The 24693-nt window shown below is 28.5% G+C and overlaps 1 protein-coding gene and 9 non-coding genes across 11 annotated transcripts; all 10 read right to left on the reverse strand.

Moving 5' to 3' along the window:
• Positions 1-4896: 4896 nt before the first annotated feature.
• On the reverse strand, positions 4897-9018 carry LOC127068649 (uncharacterized). Of its 2 annotated transcripts, XM_051005055.1 has the most exons (6): positions 8162-9018; positions 6860-8088; positions 6692-6782; positions 6336-6481; positions 6035-6167; positions 4897-5972 (listed from the first exon to the last, which is right to left on the reverse strand). In XM_051005055.1, exons 2-6 carry the CDS (start codon positions 7051-7053, stop codon positions 5922-5924), a joined length of 615 nt encoding a protein of 204 aa, XP_050861012.1. In that variant the 5' UTR covers positions 7054-8088; positions 8162-9018; the 3' UTR covers positions 4897-5921. The 2 variants fall into 2 exon arrangements, with proteins under 2 accessions (XP_050861012.1, XP_050861013.1); XM_051005056.1 differs by lacking the exon at positions 4897-5972 and having other exon boundaries at positions 6041-7524; positions 7609-7773; positions 7988-9018.
• A 12181-nt stretch (positions 9019-21199) lies between these two features.
• On the reverse strand, positions 21200-21317 carry LOC127068723 (5S ribosomal RNA). Its single transcript, XR_007783144.1, has one exon. It is a non-coding gene; the product is annotated as a 5S ribosomal RNA (ribosomal RNA).
• Positions 21318-21605: 288 nt separating this feature from the next.
• On the reverse strand, positions 21606-21723 carry LOC127068657 (5S ribosomal RNA). The gene has a single exon (XR_007783081.1). It is a non-coding gene; the product is annotated as a 5S ribosomal RNA (ribosomal RNA).
• Positions 21724-22011: 288 nt separating this feature from the next.
• On the reverse strand, positions 22012-22129 carry LOC127068773 (5S ribosomal RNA). Its single transcript, XR_007783177.1, has one exon. It is a non-coding gene; the product is annotated as a 5S ribosomal RNA (ribosomal RNA).
• A 288-nt stretch (positions 22130-22417) lies between these two features.
• On the reverse strand, positions 22418-22535 carry LOC127068711 (5S ribosomal RNA). Its single transcript, XR_007783132.1, has one exon. It is a non-coding gene; the product is annotated as a 5S ribosomal RNA (ribosomal RNA).
• A 288-nt stretch (positions 22536-22823) lies between these two features.
• Positions 22824-22941, reverse strand: LOC127068785 (5S ribosomal RNA). The gene has a single exon (XR_007783189.1). It is a non-coding gene; the product is annotated as a 5S ribosomal RNA (ribosomal RNA).
• Positions 22942-23229: 288 nt separating this feature from the next.
• LOC127068734 (5S ribosomal RNA) lies at positions 23230-23347 on the reverse strand. Its single transcript, XR_007783155.1, has one exon. It is a non-coding gene; the product is annotated as a 5S ribosomal RNA (ribosomal RNA).
• A 288-nt stretch (positions 23348-23635) lies between these two features.
• Positions 23636-23753, reverse strand: LOC127068712 (5S ribosomal RNA). The gene has a single exon (XR_007783133.1). It is a non-coding gene; the product is annotated as a 5S ribosomal RNA (ribosomal RNA).
• A 288-nt stretch (positions 23754-24041) lies between these two features.
• Positions 24042-24159, reverse strand: LOC127068796 (5S ribosomal RNA). The gene has a single exon (XR_007783200.1). It is a non-coding gene; the product is annotated as a 5S ribosomal RNA (ribosomal RNA).
• A 288-nt stretch (positions 24160-24447) lies between these two features.
• On the reverse strand, positions 24448-24565 carry LOC127068808 (5S ribosomal RNA). Its single transcript, XR_007783211.1, has one exon. It is a non-coding gene; the product is annotated as a 5S ribosomal RNA (ribosomal RNA).
• Positions 24566-24693: the final 128 nt, after the last annotated feature.

Genomic DNA, 24693 nt, shown 5'->3' on the forward strand with positions numbered 1-24693 from the left:
AACTCGTATCATAGAAGATATTCATTGAATTCATTCATTATCTCATTTAAATTTCGTGAATAAATCATTTTCATCGTGCACATTTTGTTATTGTTTTTTTCTTTTTTTAATTGATCTTTCCATAATATTTTGCTTACTAATATTTATGGTGTTCATTTTTTCATATTAAATAGATAAACAATAAATTTCATTTTTTCATAATTAAATTGATAAAAAATAAATTCAAACATCTAATATTGATCCAGCTACATACACACAATATCCAAATAATCCAAATTTCTATTTATCAATTTATACTCTTGCTTACTCCAGTCTCTCCTATATAAAGATCAATAAAACAAGTGTTGAATGAAATCTATTAATGGGAAAAAAAAATGATAAGAAGAAAATAGAAAGGAGAAAAGGTAAATGTATGAGTAAGTAGAACAAAGTTGTAAATAGGGTAATATGGATCAATAAAGAGTAAATATAGAGTATTAATTAGATGTGAGTTTATAGTATGTGATAATAACGTAAAAGTAAGATAAAAAAATAAATAAAAAGAAAAAGAACTGTAATGGAAGTACTAAGAAAAATAGAAAAGTCCGTATAACTTATCGCCCCATTGGAGAACAATTAATAAATACTTCTACGATCGTTAATGACGTTATTATAGGTGACCGAGTTTCTGTCTCTATCAATGATATATATCCCCTCGAACGAAGTGTTAGTATATAATAATTATGTTTGTACACAATATGAAAAAGTGTGACAAATCAATTTGTTATTTATCAAGAAGTAAACAACGAAACGTCGATGTTAGCTTTATCATAATTATTTATGATTTTTTTTTTAAATAATAAAAATTGAAAATAATTTCTGCGTACGTAAAAATATAAATGAATTATTCTTAAATATAAATGGATATTAAATATTTATTATATAAAATTAGGATAGAATAATAAATTTCGTTTATGTTATTTACTAAAAATCTATTAATTAAAATATCTTTAGATTTCATTATCTATAAATAAGCATAGTTATAAGGAAAAAATTATCTATCATTGAATTATGTTGAATGTTTGTAAATAATATATCATTGATTTTTCATATCCACACTATTTACAAATATCAATTTTTTATATCAATTTTCATTGAAGGAAATAATATACTTTTACGTGATATAGAAAAAAATGTCCATTGTAAGAAATTAATGGTAGTATATATCATGCATTAAAAATTTGATAAATATGTATATAATTAAAATTTTATGCTCTTGATTGTATTTTCCTTCTTTTCGTATTAAGATAACAAAGAATAATATATATATATAAAGAATATATATATATAAAGAATATATTATATATAGAATATATATATATTATATATTATATATTATATATTATATATTATATTATATATATATTATATTATATATTATATATATTATATATAATAAGAATAAAAACGATTCAGAAAAATATTTCAAGATTTGAAGAATAAAGACAATTTATAAATAGACTAACATTAAACAACAATACGTGAAATACATAATATACATTTTGAGTATAATTACTGGTTTATTAATTAATACATGTGCCTACTGATTTTGTATGAAAATTTAATAACATCTATAAAAGCTTTGCTATTCGATAATAAATCTCAACATCATAGTTCCAAGATAAATTTAAATTAATTAAAATTATAATACATCATCGCAAAAGATAGTGCTTTGTACATTAACTAAAATAATAAATTCATTAGTTACGCAGTGCATTGAATATCAATAATAAGTTGCTACATACCTCGCTAAAAACTTTATGCGATGATATGAACATTTTTCCGATTGAAAGCATGCATGGCTTCGTACTTCTCATTATCATAAATAACAACAATTTTTGAGATTTTATGGAAAGATTGTAGAATGGAATTTTACATCTGCGAAAATAATATACATTATTTCTTATGGTAAATAGTCCTGCTGTTAAATTAAATTTTCAATTTGACTTATTATTGCATTTCGTTATTAAAATTTATACAAGCTCTCCAAATTCGTCAAATGATATAAATATTTTATAAAATCTTACAATTCATCAAAAACATCATTACTATGATTCAATAGCCTTTGACCAACGTAAAAGTTAAGATATAAGACCAATGTAGATGCAAAAATGTTAATACTGCATTCGATTGTTTCCGTTAGACTATGCAATATTTCCGACAATTGATATATCTAAAAGTGAAAATAATTTTTTCAAAACTTACCAATACCAATATACGTATGAACATATATTAAAGTAAGTAGATGGTTGCTTTGAATTCATATAAGAAAAAAAGAACTATTACTGGAGCTAATAAATAATATAGAAATTATTAACAAAAAAAGGTTGAATACGATATTATTAAATCATAAAACATCGAAAATTCGGAGTTTTTATTATAATTTATTCTAAAAGTATTACGTACATAAAGAAAATCGAGGACAACAATGAGCATTGCAAAAAAAGATGCAATCAAATAAGTTATCTCGGAAAAACAGTTTATCAAGTGAACGTATCTTTAACAAAAAAATTTATTCTAGTAAATAATATATACAAATTAAAACATATAATTTCAGACTTACTCTGTAACATTCCTGTAATGTTTTATAATATCGATTATCCAATCATGTTCGTTTTGAAGTGTTTTCCTATTCCAAACCATTTTCGTATATTTTTGATCTATTTTAAATTGTTCGCGTATTTTCACACTGAAATGGATATATGATAAATGATAATATTTAAAAGAAAAACAAGTATATGTTTAAAACCGAATTATACCAACATTATCAGGCTAAATTGACAGCATGCGTGTTGAATACACACCAAATATGAGGAATATATCGAAGTACCTATCGTTAGTAGAATAAGGGCTCCTATTAGTTGATAAATAAGCAAATTGTAATACAAGGGTCCTACGATTAAACCATCATAATCGGTAAAAGGTAATGTCAACTTTGCATCATCTAATACACCAAAGATATAGAGAAGAACATTTAAAATACTTGGAAATGTCATTGAAATAATATAGAGACTGAAGAAAACTATAATAATACGAAAAAGAATATACGTTACAACATAGTGGTTATATATGATTATTATTACTAACATTTTCGTTCTTACCAACAATTATATAAGTATACCGTTTAGATTGTTTCGTATACTTTTCTATAATATTGAATAACTTTTCATCAACCAACTGCAGAAAATCGCACTCAATGCGAGCAAAAATTAATTTCATCTAAAAATAATGCATGCTCTTTCTGTTAATGAATATATTTAAAATATATAAAAATAAAGTAAATACAAAAAAATAAACAATACCAACTGTTATAAAGCAAAAGTAAGTAGTACTGTACGTAAAAACCATAATAAGAATACCGAATAATTTATGCAACATTTTCAAAGATGATTTCAAGGTCAATTTTAACGTAAGCAGAAGATATAACTAAAATCAATGAATGCCTTTATCAATTCCTATATAAAATATAAAAATACATTAATAATTGCAAAAATAGGTAATGTACACATTTTATTGTAATTCGACGCATAAAGTACCTTTCTGCGGATTTATTCTTTTAAAGGATAAAATTAATATAATTATAATATCGAAATGGTCAATAATATTATAAGTAATAATAATGCATAGAAAACCATCGTTTACCTGATGCACGATTATTGGGAATAGATAAACAGTTATTGCACAAAATAGAAATAATTGATTATTTAAACTACGATTAGGATTTATAACTAATGCAGTTAGTCGATTCGAGAACAAAAAATGCTGTTCGAAGGAAGTCTGACTTCGTCGAGGCATTATGGTATATCTGACTTTCGCTGCATCAAAACAAACTTTCTGAGAGAAATAAATAGAATTTGTAATAATTCTAATAGTAATAATAATAAAGGTAATTATCACGTACATATTTAAATTAAGTTTACTTGATGGACAATTATTGGCAATATGCACACAGTGATAGTACAAATCACAAAAAACTGGCTTTTTGAATTTTAATTAAGACGCACTCCCAATACTAATTCAACTAGTTGATTCGAAAGGAGGAAATGTTGTTCAAGGGAGCTCCCAACTATCAAAAACCATTATGAACTAACTTATGTTTCCGCAACGAAGTAATCAATACATTCTCCACTATTATTTTATTAAAAATTCTAATGGCCATCTATTAACCACAGCTGTAGCATGTTATGAAAGTATAACTATAATAATTTAATCGATACAATGCAATGTAAAAATGATTCCTCCTCTATCCTTGTGTAGTGTTTCATAGGTTCCAATACTACTAGATTGTCTACATGTATGGAACCAGATGGATATTCCCAACAATTAAATTAGCAAAAATATATCTTCTACTGTGACTTTTTAAAAACATGCGCAGAAGGATGTATGAACTGCGACCTTCTTCAGTCGTTCTCCGACCACGGTCTAGAATACTTGCTTAAAAATCAGCAGAGAGATCGCTATAAAAGATAGTAAAGAGAACTTAATCGATAATACGATCTGTCAAATGTTTTATACTTACAAGTTCTATAACGGATCGCAATGTACCTACAGGTAAAAAGTGATTATTTAAAAGTTTTCTAGAGAGCATATTACGTTTATAAAATTAATATGCAAAATAAATCTGCTAATATTGAACAATAATAAGAAACATAGGTGTTAAACATTTTAACCATCGCCATCATTTGATTATTTTATTCAAGTGAATACATTTTAATTTACTTAAAAGTAATTAAATTTTTCATAGATATATTAAAATGTTGTACACTCGTAAAAATCATACGGTTCTTGCTGTGAAGTGAAAGTATTGAAAAAAGTGATAATTTGAAAGTGAAATAAAATGCAAAGAGTAATGATGTACCGTGCAGAATGTAATTCGCTATTTTGATACATCGGTCTTATATTTATATTTTGATACTCGTTCTTATACTCCCTTAGCAGTCTAGACTGCTTAAATATGTCAACTTATTTCTGAGATAGGCGCACCAAAATGTCACATTGAAAATAATCAATCGAGGCCGAACAAATATTAAAATGATTCATGTGAAAGATAAATAATCGAGCTATACGATAAATTAAAATGTTCTTTTTAAGTGTGAGGTTGTGAATCCCATGAATATGAGACTGATGATATATTTCTTTGATTTAAAATAAACACGTGATTGGATGGATATGCTTCACGTTAAAGGTTCCTATTTTCGTAGAAATTAGTTAGTCATACAAATGACGGATTCTCGATAATGACCAGTGTATGTTTGTTTATATAGAAATTTCAGCAACGATTGATTATCAAACAAGATAATTTTAAAAAATGAAGAGAAAGAGAAAAGAACGTCAAAAAAATTTGAGATTTTGTTATAAGAATAGGGGAGGGGAAAGAACGATCTTTGACTGGATGTGGTATGTGTAGCTTTTTTGGAACGAACATGTTTAAACTATGTCGCTTATGAGTTCTTGAATCAAACAACAGATTTACGATCAGAAATATTTCTAAATCAAATTTAAGACAAATGTTAGTAATAGTTCAGCCTACAAGTTCATCTCTTGATTTTATTGTCCATCCTAGGACAATTCGCTTTCATAGAAAGTTTCTAAAATATTAATAACAATTTGTCACAAACTCTTAGTCACATTTTGTCCATAAATTCTTTTCAGCAAACGCCAAACAATTTGCAGGGGTAATCATTTCATATAAAAATAAAAAATTCTTTGACAAATGTTTAAACAAGACCAAATGTAGTCATATATTTCAATACATAATAACTTAAAATAAATTATAAATTTTCTAAAGATATAGCCTTGTTCAATAGAATTAAATATATTTGATTTTATCTGATATTAAATGAATTAACATAACTATATTATGATAATGATTTAGCTTGAAGTTATTGAACATTATAATACACCATAGCAAAAGAAAGTGCTTTTTGTAGTAACTGAAATATTAAAATCGCCATTAAAACGATATTTTCATCGTCAAGAACGTATTACTGCTTACCTGAGAAAAAACTTCATGCGACGAAACGAATAATCCACCGATCGAAAGCATGCACGGCTTCATACTTCTTGCTATCATAAATAATAACAACTTTTGAGTTTTTGTAGGTAACAAGTAAAATGGAATTTGACATCTGCAAAAAAAATATATTGTTTCTCACACAAAATAGTTAATAACTCATCCGATGAATTATATATTATGAAATTTAAACTTTTTCATCCATAATATTAATTTTATCTTGATAGATTTGTCAAATATTATACACTAATTGCTGGTGTAAAGTAACTTTGTGACATCTTACAATTCTTTAAAAACTTCATTGCTGTAATTCAATATTTTTTGGCCAATATAAAAATTAATATATATGATAAATAGAGAACCAAAAAAGTAAGTGCTGAACTCAATTATTTTGATTGTATTCTGCAATTTCACAGATAATCGAAATATCTAAAAGTAAACCATATAATAAGCAAACATTTAACAATGATTTTTAAATAATAAATATATAAATACTATGAAAGAACTCAGAGTGGCTAATAAATAATGCCGGAATTCGTAGTAAAAACTGTTGGATTAGATTTACTTCACTCAAATAAAAACAATCGAAGATTCTTCTTTTTATTACGATTTCCGATTAATAGCGTACGTATTACTTACATAAAGTAAATCGATTACAACGATAATCATAGAAAAGAAAACAGCAATTAAGTAAATTACATTGGAAAAATAGTTTATCAAATCCACATACCTTTGAAAGAAAACAAAAATGATTTATAATATAATATAATGTAATAAAAAAGCGAAGAGAAATTATTTTGAACTAACTCAGTGACATTTCTATAACACTTTATAACGTCTATTATCCAATGAAATTCTTGCTGAGATTTTTGACTACACAAGGTTCTGTACATATATTTTGAATCATTTGTAAATTGTTGCTGTATTTTCCATCTGCAATGAATAACATATAAAATTACGTTTAAATATTTAATAATACTTACAATAGAAACAAATATCATTTCTTAACTAAGTACGTACATTATAATACTAAATAGACAACATGCATGCTGTATTATTACCAAATATAATACGAAAACCACACAACCTATTATCAGCAGAATATAAACTGCTATAGTTTGGTAAATAAACAGAAAATAATATAACGCTCCAGAGTTTAAATGATTATTAATGGGAATGGGTAATGTTAATTGATTATCATTCAATGTACCAAACAAGTATAAAAGAACGTTTAAAGTACACGAAGATGTTATGGAGATAACATAGAAGCTAAACAATACTGTAAAAATGTGAGAACGTAAATAATTAATACATCTTCTCTAAAGTTGTTTTTCGTAAATATTTTCGTTATTACCTACGATAGCATACGCATATATCTTAGTTTGCTTCGTATATTTTTCCATAATGTTCAATTCCATTTCATCGGACAAATGCTCGCAATCATGTTTAAAACGAATCAAAAGTAAATTCATCTAGAAATAATAAATTTTCTTTCTGTGGATACATATGTTTTCGACTAATTAAAATAAAGATAATACAACAAACCCGATACAAACTGTTACAAAATGAAAATTAGCGTTACTGTAAGCAGAAAGCATAATGAAAGCTGCTATTATCTTTCGCAGTTCTATGACAGCCGTTGTCAGATTGAAATCCATCGTAAAAAGTTGATATAACTGCAGCAATATAAAATTTTTACAAAACAAATGTAAAATTTTGCACTGAAAATTTGTAGAAACAAATAACAGATGTTCATTGTGTTGTATGTTGAATATTTATTCATACTTGAATTCATAAAAAATTAATTAACGTAATTATAATTATAGTATAGCAATAATATTATAATATTTAGAGTGCTTTTTAATTGTACTTGAATACTATAGCAATAATAATACAATTAATAATCATCTAAATATTAAGGAAAGATATATTTACCTGATAGATAATTATTGGTAATACGTAAGCAATTATTGTAGAAAGTAGAAGAAGCTGATTGTTAGAACTTTGATTACGATGTAAACCCAATACTAATTGAACTAGTCGATTCGAAAGAAAAAAGTGCTGTTCAACGAATCTCACACCTCTCGTAGCCATTGTGAAATAACTTACATTTGCTATAGCGAAGTAGTTAATACACTCCCCACTACTGATTCATTAAAAATTCTAATTGCTATCTATTAAGTATAGCCAGTACGTATTATGCCAGTTCGCGTTATGCAAAAAGGTGAAATGAAAATATGATTATAATAATATAATCGATAAAACGCAGCGTAAAGATATTTCACCCCTTTATACTTCCGTAATGTTCAACACTTTTCAATGTGACTAAATTACCTACATGTATAAAAACAGGTACTTTTTCTTAACGATTAGACGAGGGGAAATATACTTTCTATTATTAATTTTCATGGACATGCGCAGAAGAATCTATTGAGCGCAATCTTTGTCAGTCGTTCTCCGACCACGGACTAGAACATTTGCTTAAGAATAAGCATATAAATCGATATAACAAAAAGTATTTAATTTCATATATAATACGATACTACGATAATACGATAATATGTCAAATGTTGTATATTTGCGAAAGCAAGTTTTGTGATAATATATAGTGCACGTACACATAAAAAAGTGATTATTTAAAAATTATTCTGGGAAAATAATATGATTATAAAAACTTATATACAAAGTCTTTTAGCGTCAAGAAATTATACGCGATAGGACATAATGTGCCTTTTGATTAATTTATTGAAATGAAAACATTGTACTTTTTCTAACATGTATTAAATCTTCCACATGTATATGGAAGTATTAGTGTATATAGCTTTTTATCCTGTTACTAAACACTATAATATATCATTTATATTTGGTATTACTGAACACTATAATATACCATTGCAAAAGAAAATGCTTTTTCCATTAACTGAAATATAATATTAAACTCTTCGTTAAAATGTTGCATTAAACATCGACATTTAATAGCTATTTACCTGAGCAAAAACTTGATGTGCCGATACATATAATCCACCAACTGACAGCATGGATGGCTTCATGCTTCTTTGTATCATGAATAACAACAACTTTTGAGTTTCTCTAGAGAGAATATAAAATGGAACTTGACATCTACGAACAAACATATTTTGAAAAATGTTAATAATTTCACCGCTAAATAACATTTGTAATTATGCTTATTATTATTTATTATTTCATTAATACAATTAAGTTTAGATTTATAAATACATTAAATCTTCCATAATGATTATGGGAATAACGAAACTTCATAATATCTTACAATTCTTCGAAAACGGCATCGCCATGATTCAATAGCTTTTGTCCAACATAAAAATTAATATATATAGTAAATATAGAGCCAGAAATGTAGAAACTGTATTTAATTATTTCGCTTGCGTTTTTCAATTCTATAGATACTTGAAATATCTAAAAGTAAATCATGTAATATATAAATATTTTTTAATAATCTCCAATGATTATAAACATACGTTAAACCAAATGATAGTATGCTCTTTGTATGTTTTTATTAAATTCGTTGATAAGTATTATTGAAATTTTCAGTAAAAAATATAGAAAATATATTTTATATTTAAATATAATAGATTGAATATTTTAATTTTTTATTATAATTTCTGTTTTATGACAAACTTATTACTTACATAAACGAAATCAAAGATAACTAGGATCATCGCAAAGAAAATTGTAATTAAAGAAGTTACCTTTGTAAGAGAATTTAGTATGTCAACGTACCTTAAAAAAATATAAAAAATGTGAATTATATTAATTTATGAATCTATATTATATATAATACTTTGTGTGTGTGTGTGTAAATAATACTGTGTGCGCGAGCATGTGTGTGTGTGTGTGTGTGTACACACAGTATTACAGAATTATTTCAAACTAACTCCGTCACTTTTCTATAGCGGTTTATTATATCGACTATCCAATCCCATTCCTCTCGAAATGTTTTAATATGGCAAGATTTTTGCATATATTTCAATTGCTTCTTAAACGGTTTCCGTATTTTCAATCTTTAATAAAATAGATTATTAAAATTCACTTAAATAAATAATAACATTTGAGTTGAAAATAAATATGTTTTCTTTAACTCAACACGTACATTATAAGGGTGAATTGACAACAAGCGTTTTGTACAGCTACCAAATATACTGCAAAACATGTACTTCCTACTATTAGCACAATATAAAATGCTATCGTTTGATAAATGAGCAAACAATAATATAATATTCCTACAGAGACATCAACAGGTATGGGTAATGTTAATTGATTATCGTCCAATATACCAAAGAGATATAGAATAACATTTAAGATACACGAAAATGTTATTGATACAATATAAAGGCTAAGCGATACTGCAACAATTTGATAATATAAATAATTACAACAAATTGTTTAAGATTGTTTGTATAAATATTTTCGTAATTACCCACGACAACATACACATACGATTTCGATTGTTTGGTATACTTTTCCATAATATTCAGTTCATCCTCGTCAGATAATTGTTCGCAATCCTGTTTAAAACGAATTAAAAGTAACTTCACCTAAAAGTAATAAAATCTCTTATTGTTTTTCAACTAATAAAAATAAAATTAATGTGACAAAAATAATACGGACTTCTATGAAGTGAAAATAAGTGGCGCTGTAAGTAGAAAGCATAACAAAAGCTCCTACTATTTTCCGCAACTCCATGACAGTCGTTTTAAGTTTGAAATCCGTCATGAAGATCTAATGAAACAGCAGCAGACATAAATTGTAAAGAAACAAAAGTAATATCACGTTAAAAACTGGTAAAAATATATAATAGATGTTTACTTCCTTAAATGTCAACATAAAATAGTTATTCATAAAAAAATAATTAACATCAATATAATAATGCAAATGGTAATAATAATAAAAGCAATAATAATAATATATATTAATATATAATATTATATATTACCTGATGCGTAAGTATTGGTAATACATAAACAATTATTGAGCAAAGTAAAAAAAGCTGATCGTTAGAATTTTGATTAGGACGTAGACCCAATACAAATTGTACTAATCGATTAGAAAGGAGAAAGTGTTGTTCAAAGAAGCTCACACCTCTAGTACACATTGTGAAATAACTTACATTTGCCACAACGAAATAATCGATACACTCCCCACTATAACTTCATTAAAAATCCTAATTATCATCTATTAAATTACAGGAAAATATAACTATAATAATTTAATCGATAGACACAATGTGAAGATGTTTCATTCTGTTACACTTTCATAGTCATCAATAGTTTCCAATACCAATAATTTTTCTATATGTGTGGTAACAAGTGGTTGTTCCCACAATTAAACGAAGGATGATATACCTTCTAGTATTAATCTTTATGGACATGCGCAGAAGGATCTATTGACTTTAGTCTTCGTCAGTCATTCTCCGACTATGATCTAGAACACTTGCTAAAGAATGAGCAAAGAGATAGCTATAACAGTTAATAAAGAGTACTTAAAGTTATCAATAATACGAATGATCAAATATCGTGTACTTACAGAAACACGTTCTGCGACGATACGAAGTTTACATATATTTAAAAAAGTGATTGTTTAAGAGTTCATTAAGGACAATATATCTTTTATGAAAACTAATATAAGATAAGTCTATTAATATCAAAAAATAATACCAAATATACATTATGCACATTTTAATCTTCACGATCATTTTATACAAGTGAATACATACTATTTTGTTGAAATTTCATTAATATTATATATGTATATATATATATATATATATATATATGTATGTATGTATATACATATACATTATAATATGTGTATATATATATTTATATTTATATTTATATTTATATTTATATTTATATTTATATTTATATTTATTAATAAATTACTAGACTTCGTTCCGATGGCAAAAAACTTGTGGTCATTGGACAGCATAGTACACCATAGTAAAAGAAAGTGCTTTCCGCATTAACTAAATGATCAAATTCATTATTAACACAATATATTAAACATAAATAATTTATTGTTACTTACCCCAATAAAAACTTCATGTGATGACACGAACATACCTCCAATTGAAAGCATGCACGGCTTCTCACTTCTTGCTATCATAAATAATAATAATTTTTGAGTATTTATCGAAAGCATATAAAATGGAATATTACACCTGCAAAAAATATATTACATTTGTCATATGAAATAACTAATTACAGATGCATGAAGAATAGTGTAAAAATTATATTTTTTATTATCCAATATACTAATAAGACTCATTATTGTTGTATAAATTTCTAAAATTGCTGATGCAACGAAACTTTTTAACATCTTACAATTCTTCACAAGCTGCATCGCTATAATTCAATAGCTTTTGTCCGATATAAAAATTAATATATGTAGTAAATACAGAAGCAGTAATGTAAAAGCCACTTTCCATTATTTCAGTAGGATTTAGCGATTCGCTATATAATTCAAACAACTAAAAATAAGCCAAGTCATAGATAAATATTCTTCAATAATTTACAGATTATACATATATATTAAACACCACAGTTGTATTATAAACATATAAAAAATATTATATTGGATTAGTAATGTTTAAATTTTTTCGTAAAAAAAATATAGAAAAATTAATATTCCTTTTATGCTTCTAAAAAATTAAATAATCCGATATTTGTTATAATTTTCAATTAGTGATAAATGATATTACTTACATAAACAAAATCAAATGCTATGAGAATCATCACAAAGAAAATTGCAATTAAATAATTTATCTTTGAAAGATTATTTATTAAATCAACGTACCTTGAAACAAATATAAAATATGAATTATATTTACCTATGCATCAATTATATATTACCTATATATGCGAGAATCAAAAAAATTATTTCGAACTAACTCCGTCACATTTTTATAGCGCTTTATAATGTCGACTATCCAATTCCATTCTTCCTGAACTGATTTGTTAGCGACAATATTTTGCATACATTCCTGATTCTTTTCAAATGGTTGCCGTATTTTTAAACTATAATAAATAAATTAGTAACATGATAATCAGATGCATGACAATACTTGAGTTATAACAAATATCCTTTTTTTAATTAAAAACGTACATTATAACGCTAAATTGGCAACACGCGTGTTGTGTAAATACCAAATATGTTGAATAGAACACACTTCCCACTATTAAAAAGATGAAACTGCTAATTATTTGATAAATAAGCAAACTAAAAAAAAGAGCACCGGCGTTTGAAACTTTATTTATAGGTGCAATTAATGTTAATTGATCATCTTCCAATGTATTAGAAAAATAGAGAAAAACATTTAAAATGGATGGAAATATGATCGATATACCATAAAGATTGAAGAAAACTGTAAGAAAATACATGAAGTCATATTTTGCAATCATTGCAATATCATATTTAAAGCTGTTCCCATAAATATTTTCATGCTTACGTATGACACTATACGCATACAATTTTGTTTCTCTTGTATATTCTTTCATAATCTTCAGTTCCTCCTCATCATAAAACTCCTCGTAATCCAATTCAAAACGAGTGATAATTAACTTAATCTAGAAAATAATATATTTTCTTTACGTTGTTAAATATATCTTCATCGAATAAAACTAAAATTAATTGAAAAAGAAAATAATACAAACTGTTCCGAAACTAAAGCAAGTGACGCTGTAAGCGATGAGCATAATCATACACGTTATTATTTTCTGCAATATTTTGATAGTCGATTGCAACGTTAAGTCTGATGTAAAAAGCTGATAGAACTGCAGTCAAGGAATACTTTTACGAATCCCATGTAATAATACGTTAATAATTTTTAAATACACATGATAAATATTTATTGAATAGCATTTCCGCAAACAATTTCTGTGCACACGTGCATTTATTCAAAAGAAATAATTTACATAAATATAATAACGATCATAATAAAAGTATTAATCTTTTATACATTTAAAAAAACGCTTTTACCTGATAGAAAATCCCAGGAAATAGAAAAATAGTTATGATACAAAGTGTAATCAATTGACCGTTCAAATTTTGATAAGGACGCAGACCTAATACTAATTGAACTAGTCGATTAGAAAAGAGGAAGTGCTGTTCGAAGATGTTTACACGTCTCCTCGTCATTGTGAAGTAACTTACATTTTTAGTAGTGAACTGATCAATATACTCCCCTCTACTACTTCATTATAAATTCTAATTGCTATCTATTAGATACAATTAATAATGTTTTATGTAAAAGTGTCGCAATATATCTGAAAATAGAGCTACAATAATTTGAGCGATAGAACGCAATGTTATGATGTTTCACCCCTTCGTACTTCTGTAGTTTCCAACGCATTACAGCGACTAAATTGTCTACATGTACAGAAACAGGTGATTGTTCTCAACAATTACACGAGGGGAGATATACCTTTTATTGTAAATTTTCATGGACATGCGCAGAAGGGTCTATTGACCGCAACTTTTATCATTCGTTCTCAGACCACGGTCTGGAACACTCGTTGAAGAATAAATAGAAAGATCGCTATAAAAGTAAGTAAAGAGAACTTATATACTAAACGTTTTAACTATCACCACCATCTGATTATTTTATTGAAGTGAATACATGTTATTTTATTTAAAACTCGTTCAATATTTTATATATATATATATATATATATATATATATATATATATATATATATTAATAGATATAGCTTTGTTACTTTGCCAAAAAGCTTGTAGTTATACAGTATAGTACACCATAGCAAAAGAAAGTGCTTTCCGCATTAACTAAATGATCAAATTCATTATTAACACAATATATTAAACATAAATAATTTATTGTTACTTACCCCAAGAAAAACTTCATACGATGACACGAACATACCTCCAATGGAAAGCACGCACGGCTTCGCGCTTCTTGCTATCATAAATAACAGCAATTTTTGAATATTTATTGAAAGCATATAAAATGGTATATTACACCTATAAAAAGATATATTTTGATTTTCATATGAAATAATTAATTTCTGATACATAAAGAATAATTTCAGGATTAAGTTATTTATTATCATTCGTTTTATTAATAAAACTCATTTCTGCTTTATAAATTAATAAAATTTGTTATACTAATTATCGGTGTGACGAAACTTTGTAACATCTTACAATTCTTCAGAAGCTGCATCGCTATAATTTAATAGCTTTTGTCCGATATAAAAATTAATATATGTAGTAAATACAGAAGCAGCAATGTAAAAGCTGCTTTCTATTATTTCGATGCCAATTATTGATTCTCTAAACAATCGAAACAACTAAAAATGAATCATATGATAGATAAACATTCTTCAATGATATCACGATTATAAATATACATTAAATACAATAAATGTATTATACGCATACAAAAAATATGTTATTGTAAAATATATTATTAAAATATAAGGATAAGTAGGCAAATAGTAATGTTTAAATTTTCCCCCCAAAAAAAATATAAAATATACAATGTTTCTTTTTTAATTAGAGAAAATTGAAAAATCAGACTTTTCGTTATAGTTTTAATTAATCATAAGTAGTATTACTTACATAAATGAAATCAAAGGCTATAAGGATTATCGCAAAGAAAATTGCAATTAAATAATTTATCCTTGAAAGATCATTTACTAAATCGACATACCTTGAAAGAAATATAAAATATGAATTATATTAATCTATGCATCTATATTATCTATATGAGCAAGAGTCGAAGTAATTATTTCGAACTAACTCCGTCACTTTTTTATAGCGCTTTATAATGTCGACTATCCAATCCCATTCTTCCTGAATTGATTTGTTAGCGACAGTATTTTGCATACATTTCTGATTCTTTTCAAATGGTTGCTGTATTTTCAAACTATAATAAATAAATTAGTAACATGACGATCAGATGCATGACAGTACTTGAATTATAACAAATATCATTTTTTTCATTAAAAACGTACATTATAATGTTAAATTGGCAACATGCGTGTTGTGTAAAGACCAAATATGTTGAATAAAACACACTCCCTACTATTAGGAAGATAAAAATGCTTATTATTTGATAAATAAGCAAACTAAAATAAAGCACATCTGCGTTCGAAATATTATTTACAGGATTGATTAATGTTAATTGATTATCTTCCAACATATCAAAAAAATAGAGAAAAACATTTAAAATGGGTGGAAATATTATTGATATAGTATAAAGATTGAAGAAAACTGTAAGAAAATACATGAAGAGACATATTTTGCAATCATTGCAATATCATATTTAAAGCTGTTTCCATAAATATTTTCATGCTTACCTATGACACTATACGCATACAATTTTGTTTCTCTTGTATATTCTTTCATAATCTTGAGTTCCTCCTCATCATAAAACTCCTCGTAATCCAATTTAAAACGAGTGATAATTAACTTAATCTAGAAAATAATACATTCCCTTTCCGTTTTTAAATATCTTCGTCGAATAAAACTAACGCTATATCAAAAAGAAAATAATACGAACTGTTCCAAAACTAATGCAAGTGATGACATAAGCCACGAACATAATAATACACGTTATTATTTTCTGCAACTCTTTGACAGTCGATTGCAACGTTAAGTCTGATGTAAAAAGCTGATAGAACTGCAGTCAAAGAACATTTTTACGGACCCATGTTATAATACATTAACGATTTTTAAATACATATGATAAATATTTATTGCATAGAATTTCAGCAAGTAATTTCTATGTACGAGTGCATTTATTCAAAAAAAATGATTTATGTAAATGTAATAAAAATCATAATAAAAATATTAATCTTTTATACATTTAAGAAAAACGCTCTTACCTGATAAAAAATCCCAGGAAATAGAAAAATAGTTATGATACAAAGTGTAATCAATTGACCGTTCAAATTTTGATAAGGACGCAGACCTAATACTAATTGAACTAGTCGATTAGAAAGAAGGAAGTGCTGTTCGAAGATGTTTACACGTCTCCTCGCCATTATGAAGTAACTTACATTTTTAGTAGCGAACTAATCAATATACTCCCCTCTACTACTTCATTATAAATTCTAATTGCCATCTATTAGATACAATTAATAATATTTTATGTAAAAGTGTCGCAATATATGTAAAAATAGAGCTATAATAATTTGAGCTGATTTGTTATGATGTTTAACCCCTTCGTACTTTTGTAGTTTCCAATGCATTACAGCAACTAAGTTGTCTACATGTATAGAAACAGGTGATTGTTCTCAACAATTAAACGAGAGGAGATATACTTTTTATTGTAAATTTTTATGAACATGCGCAGAAAGGTCTATTGACCGTAATTTTTATCAGTCATTCTCCGACCACGGTCTAAACCACTCGTTGAAGAATAAACAGAAAGATCGCTATGAAAGTTAGTACAGAGAAGTTAAACTGTCGATAATACGATCTGTCAAATGTTATATACTTGCAAATATAAATTCCGCAACAATGTGCAGTGCATATATATTTAAAAGAAGTAATTATTTAAAAATTCTCTAAGAATAATATCTATATCAAATTTGGGTAACATTTTTATTTCAATTTTTACTAGAACATAAAACAAATAAATCGTGGATTAAGCTTATTATTGGTATCCCGATGTTCAAGATTAGAGATGTCCTTAAAAATTGAGAAACTTTAAAATAATTGGAAATTCGAGGTTTTTCATGCGAAACCAATACGTACTTTTTTTTCCCGATCTTAGAGAGATGAATTGTAGTTAATTGATCAATAATCGCGACCCAATCGAAATCCAACACAAGACGGACTTAACTAAATCTTTTAATTAATCAAATATCTTTAAGTAATTATTTAACACTAACATTTGCATTATCATTAGGTATGTATCATGTTCGGCAAGAGAATTGTTACACCGCTGACTACATCATTGATCGACGACACAGATCTACACAACTCAGAGCTAAATTACACTTTGTGGAAAAGTTGGCCTAGATAAGGCACGCATGAGAGCTTCTTTCGAGGAACATTCCTATCACCATCAGTACTACACGATTGAAGAATACACCGAAACAAAGGATCTCTTAACTAAATAACCCTACTTCGATCATGAAGAGTCAACGAAAATCTCAACATCGTTCTTATTTGTCGGTTCATTACAAACAATCGATTAACTCTAAACAAAACTAAAACCTTCTAATCTAAAGCGCTACGGATATTTTTTGCATATAGTTTATATTACGAACAGAACAGTCAGTTTTGTTAACAGTCAATTACAATTATAGAGTCAAATCCATTTCAAATCTTAAAACTATTAAGACTTTATTAAATAATGAATGAGTAATTCCAAACAAAATTGTAAAAATTCTCTCCTATTCAGAAAAATCAATCAATTTTCATGTCATTTTTCCTGTATACTAAACATTGTGATTTTTTAGAGTATACTTTTATTTGTATATAATATATCGTTTCGTACTACGGGATTAGTTATCAATCGAGAATCTCATCAAATTCAATTCTTAGAATCAAATTCATTTCTTAGAACTCCTGCCCTCGATTTTTTCGATCTCTTCTACCAATAGAAATTTTACATTACAAATCCAATTTTTCGCAAATCAAATTCACTCTTTTGTAAATAAAGTTTTTCTACAAAATTGTTTTCTTAGGCTTTTGTTATATAAATAAAATCACATACAAATTTATTGTTAAATAATTTATATTGTAATACAAAGATATACATAAAATACTTATTTAATAGTAATTACCAATTCATTACACACAAAATTCATCATTATAAACTCAACATTATCTACATCTTTCTCTTGTTCAATAAAATAAGATCGGAACAATTATATTTTCTATTGAATAGATAGTTTTTAGACAGGAGAGTAATTTCACGTAAATATATAATTTGAGTTTATAACAAAATATAAAATCGTATAGATTCTCATATTGAGTGGATAATTTTGTGATTTGAAATTTCAGTTTCGAGTAAAAAATTATTTAAAAAAATTTTATTTCGTTACTTTTTATTTCAAAAATTTTATGTCAATTTCTTCAATTGTTACTAGCCGATATATTTTAATAATAAATCTCAATATATTAATAAGTATTCCCTTCATTTCTAACATAGCAAATATGTAACCTAAAGAAATAAAACTAATTGTAAATATATTTTATTGTAGATATCTATAACTTTTTGGAATGCAATTTCAACATAACTTAATAAAATATTTAATTATTTACATAAGTTCTAAGTCCATCACTGAATGATAAGAAATTGTTAGGATAAAAAATTTGTCTCCCATTGTCTCGTAAACACCTGAGTAGATCAACAATATATTTATATTATATTTGTACACTGAAATAAATAAATATACAAAACATTAATAATCTCTATAAAATTATGTATAAATAGCTTAAAAAATATTATAAATAAAAATATTTGTTTAATATGAACTTTTTAATATATTATTCTGTAAGAAATTTATTTTAACGTACACTATAACTAAAATATTGTTCAATTAAATATTTCTTATTTAAAATAGATATATTTATATAAAACTAGATATTTATTATTTTAATGCATAAATTAAACACAACTAGCTACCAACGATACAGATTAACATATTCCTTAGGAATTCACAAATTTATAATATTAATTATAACATTACATAATAATAAATAACCTCATATGGCTTGTCAAAAATTCGTAAATAAAACATACTATAGAAATATATATTTCCATTTAAAAAAATTAATATGATTTTGAAATATTTCCCACCATTCGTCTTACAAAAATAAAAGAAATTGGACCATATAATGTATCCCATCGTAAGAAACTAATATGTAAATACAATTTTTTGGTAATTTCAATTACACAGGAGATATTTCAATTTCTCGAGATAAGCGGAACATCCTGTATATGCATATAAGAAGAAAAAACGAACGCCATTTTGGATTCTATAATGGATAGTAAGTTACATTATTTCTAATATCTTTCATGGTGACAGGCTATTAATTGGTCTATTAAATCGGCAATCTAAAGAGATTCATCACGAAAAAATCTATTCGATGAACAAAAGTTACGGAACAATAAGGATCAAGTATAAAGAATAATACTGAAAAACAGGTAACTGTGAAAAACAGTCAATAATATATTGTTCATTTATTCATTCACTTACATAATTATTTACTTATTATTCTTTTCATCTATCCCTTCTTCTAATAATTTATTTTTACATTTATTGCTCATACATACATTTACTATGTCTTATCTATTCACTATTTATCTATTGATTTCCCGTCCCTTTGAATTTTGTTTTTATTTTATTTCCCGATGTCGCAATTCTGTCTTGTCCCGCTTTGTCGCTCTTTTTTTTGTCATTATGATATATTCATAAACCGACAGTTTGATGTTACAAAGAAGAATCTTCGAACATATTAGTACTAACGGAAACATCATACCTTTAAAACGATTTCTGAAAACCATATTAATTCCCCAAACAAGAAATTAGTCTAAGAATCTACTTCACCATACAAAATTAATAAACAAAAGTAAAAGAACGTAGGCATTAGAATGTTTTACTACATATAATTGAAAGAGAGTAACAAATCCAAAGAAAAAGCAATCTTATAAAAGAAAAGAAAAAATATGAAATCTGTATAAACAAACAAACATTTAAGCATGATGAAAAAAGATACAAAAAGTGCTAAAAGAAGATGCTGCACCCAAGCAGTCGGCCTCCCAACAATTAACAACGTGCCCAACAGTGATTAACATCAGTGATCGGATGAGAACTAATGTAACAACGTGGTATGACCGTTAACTGAAGGGTGGATCTCACTAATGGCTTGAAGACCCCATATCGGTATTATAAATCAACTGATTGTATAGTTTGTTATTAAGTTTTCGCTTGAAGACAGTCTTAAGTAAAAATGCCAAACTCAAAAATGGAACAGACGACGATTAGGGCTTTGCATCTGATACATGTCCTCACTCTCAGGTCCCCTCTATGATAATATTATTCAGTTCGAAAAAAGAAAAGTGTCATCGAGCACGGAAATGTAAATGATAAGAAGGGAAAAACAAATGAGCGTAAAGGAAGGCAAAAAGAGTGCTAACAGTACACGGTGTTCCCAAGCGGTCACCCATCCAAGTACTAACCGTGCCCAACGTTGCTTAACTACAGTGATCGGACGAGAACTGGTGTAACAACGTGGTATGACCGTTAACTCGAGGAACTACCTCACTAGAGGCATGTACACCTCAAATCACTATATTGTAATAACTAATTGTATCGTTCGTTATTGAGATTTCGCTTGAAGACAGTATTAAGCAAAAGTGCCAATCTCAAAAATGGAACAGACGACGATTAGGGCTTTGCATCTGATACATGTCCTCACTCCCAGATCCTCTTTATGATAATATTATTCAGTTCGAAAAAAGAAATGTGTCATCGAGCACGGAAATGTAAATGATAAGATAGGAAATTCAAATGAGCGTAAAGGAAGGCAAAAAGAGTGCTAACAGTACACGGTGTTCCCAAGCGGTCACCCATCCAAGTACTAACCGTGCCCAACGTTGCTTAACTTCAGTGATCGGACGAGAACTGGTGTAACAACGTGGTATGACCGTTAACTGAAGGTCATATTTCCCAAGTGGCATCCACACACCAAATCACTATATTGTAATAACTGATTGTATCGTTCGTTATTGAGTTTTCGCTTGAAGACAGTCTTAAGCAAAAATGCCAAACTCAAAAATGGAACAGACGACAATTAGGGCTTTGCACCTGATACATGTCCTCACTCTCAGGTCCTCTCTATGATAATATTATACAGTTCGAAAAAAGAAAAGTGTCATCGAGCACGGAAATGTAGATGATAAGAAGGGAAATACAAATGAGCGTAAAGGAAGGCAAAAAGAGTGCTAACAGTACACGGTGTTCCCAAGCGGTCACCCATCCAAGTACTAACCGTGCCCAACGTTGCTTAACTTCAGTGATCGGACGAGAACTGGTGTAACAACGTGGTATGACCGTTAACTAAAGGACCTACCTCGCTAGAGGCATGTACACCCCAAATCACTATATTGTAATAACTGATTGTATCGTTCGTTATTGAGTTTTCGCTTGAAGACAGTCTTAAGCAAAAGTGCCAATCTCAAAAATGGAACAGACGACGATTAGGGCTTTGCATCTGATACATGTCCTCACTCTCAGATCCTCTTTATGATAATATTATTCAGTTCGAAAAAAGAAATGTGTCATCGAGCACGGAAATGTAAATGATAAGAAGGGAAATACAAATGAGCGTAAAGGAAGGCAAAAAGAGTGCTAACAGTACACGGTGTTCCCAAGCGGTCACCCATCCAAGTACTAACCGTGCCCAACATTGCTTAACTTCAGTGATCGGACGAGAACTGGTGTAACAACGTGGTATGACCGTTAACTGAAGGTCATATCTCCCAAGTGGCATCCACACACCAAATCACTATATTGTAATAACTGATTGTATCGTTCGTTATTGAGTTTTCGCTTGAAGACAGTCTTAAGCAAAAATGCCAAACTCAAAAATGGAACAGACGACAATTAGGGCTTTGCACCTGATACATGTCCTCACTCTCAGGTCCTCTCTATGATAATATTATACAGTTCGAAAAAAGAAAAGTGTCATCGAGCACGGAAATGTAGATGATAAGAAGGGAAATACAAATGAGCGTAAAGGAAGGCAAAAAGAGTGCTAACAGTACACGGTGTTCCCAAGCGGTCACCCATCCAAGTACTAACCGTGCCCAACGTTGCTTAACTTCAGTGATCGGACGAGAACTGGTGTAACAACGTGGTATGACCGTTAACTAAAGGACCTACCTCGCTAGAGGCATGTACACCCCAAATCACTATATTGTAATAACTGATTGTATCGTTCGTTATTGAGTTTTCGCTTGAAGACAGTCTTAAGCAAAAGTGCCAATCTCAAAAATGGAACAGACGACGATTAGGGCTTTGCATCTGATACATGTCCTCACTCCCAGATCCTCTTTATGATAATATTATTCAGTTCGAAAAAAGAAATGTGTCATCGAGCACGGAAATGTAAATGATAAGATAGGAAATTCAAATGAGCGTAAAGGAAGGCAAAAAGAGTGCTAACAGTACACGGTGTTCCCAAGCGGACACCCATCCAAGTACTAACCGTGCCCAACGTTGCTTAACTTCGGTGATCGGACGAGAACTGGTGTAACAACGTGGTATGACCGTTAACTCGAGGAAGTACCTCACTAGAGGCATGTACACCTCAAATCACTATATTGTAATACCTAAATGAATCGTTCGTTATTGAGATTTCGCTTGAAGACAGTATTAAGCAAAAGTGCCAATCTCAAATATGGAACAGACGACGATTAGGGCTTTGCATCTGATACATGTCCTCACTCTCAGGTCCTCTTTATGATAATATTATTCAGTTCGAAAAAAGAAATGTGTCATCGAGCACGGAAATGTAAATGATAAGATAGGAAATTCAAATGAGCGTAAAGGAAGGCAAAAAGAGTGCTAACAGTACACGGTGTTCCCAAGCGGTCACCCATCCAAGTACTAACCGTGCCCAACATTGCTTAACTTCAGTGATCGGACGAGAACTGGTGTAACAACGTGGTATGACCGTTAACTGAAGGTCATATCTCCCAAGTGGCATCCACACACCAAATCACTATATTGTAATAACTGATTGTATCGTTCGTTATTGAGTTTTCGCTTGAAGACAGTCTTAAGCAAAAATGCCAAACTCAAAAATGGAACAGACGACAATTAGGGCTTTGCACCTGATACATGTCCTCACTCTCAGGTCCTCTCTATGATAATATTATACAGTTCGAAAAAAGAAAAGTGTCATCGAGCACGGAAATGTAGATGATAAGAAGGGAAATACAAATGAGCGTAAAGGAAGGCAAAAAGAGTGCTAACAGTACACGGTGTTCCCAAGCGGTCACCCATCCAAGTACTAACCGTGCCCAACGTTGCTTAACTTCAGTGATCGGACGAGAACTGGTGTAACAACGTGGTATGACCGTTAACTAAAGGACCTACCTCGCTAGAGGCATGTACACCCCAAATCACTATATTGTAATAACTGATTGTATCGTTCGTTATTGAGTTTTCGCTTGAAGACAGTCTTAAGCAAAAGTGCCAATCTCACAAATGGAACAGACGACGATTAGGGCTTTGCATCTGATACATGTCCTCACTCTCAGGTCCTCTCTATGATAATATTATTCAGTTCGAAAAAAGAAAAGTGTCATCGAGCACGGAAATGTAAATGATAAGAAGGGAAATACAAATGAGCGTAAAGGAAGGCAAAAAGAGTGCTAACAGTACACGGTGTTCCCAAGCGGTCACCCATCCAAGTACTAACCGTGCCCAACGTTGCTTAACTTCAGTGATCGGACGAGAACTGGTGTAACAACGTGGTATGACCGTTAACTGAAGGTCATATCTCCCAAGTGGCATCCACACACCAAATCACTATATTGTAATAACTGATTGTATCGTTCGTTATTGAGTTTTCGCTTGAAGACAGTCTTAAGCAAAAATGCCAATCTCAAAAATGGA

This window comes from Vespula vulgaris, chromosome 13 (genome assembly GCF_905475345.1).
Source record: "Vespula vulgaris chromosome 13, iyVesVulg1.1, whole genome shotgun sequence".
Lineage (NCBI taxonomy): Eukaryota > Metazoa > Arthropoda > Insecta > Hymenoptera > Vespidae > Vespula > Vespula vulgaris.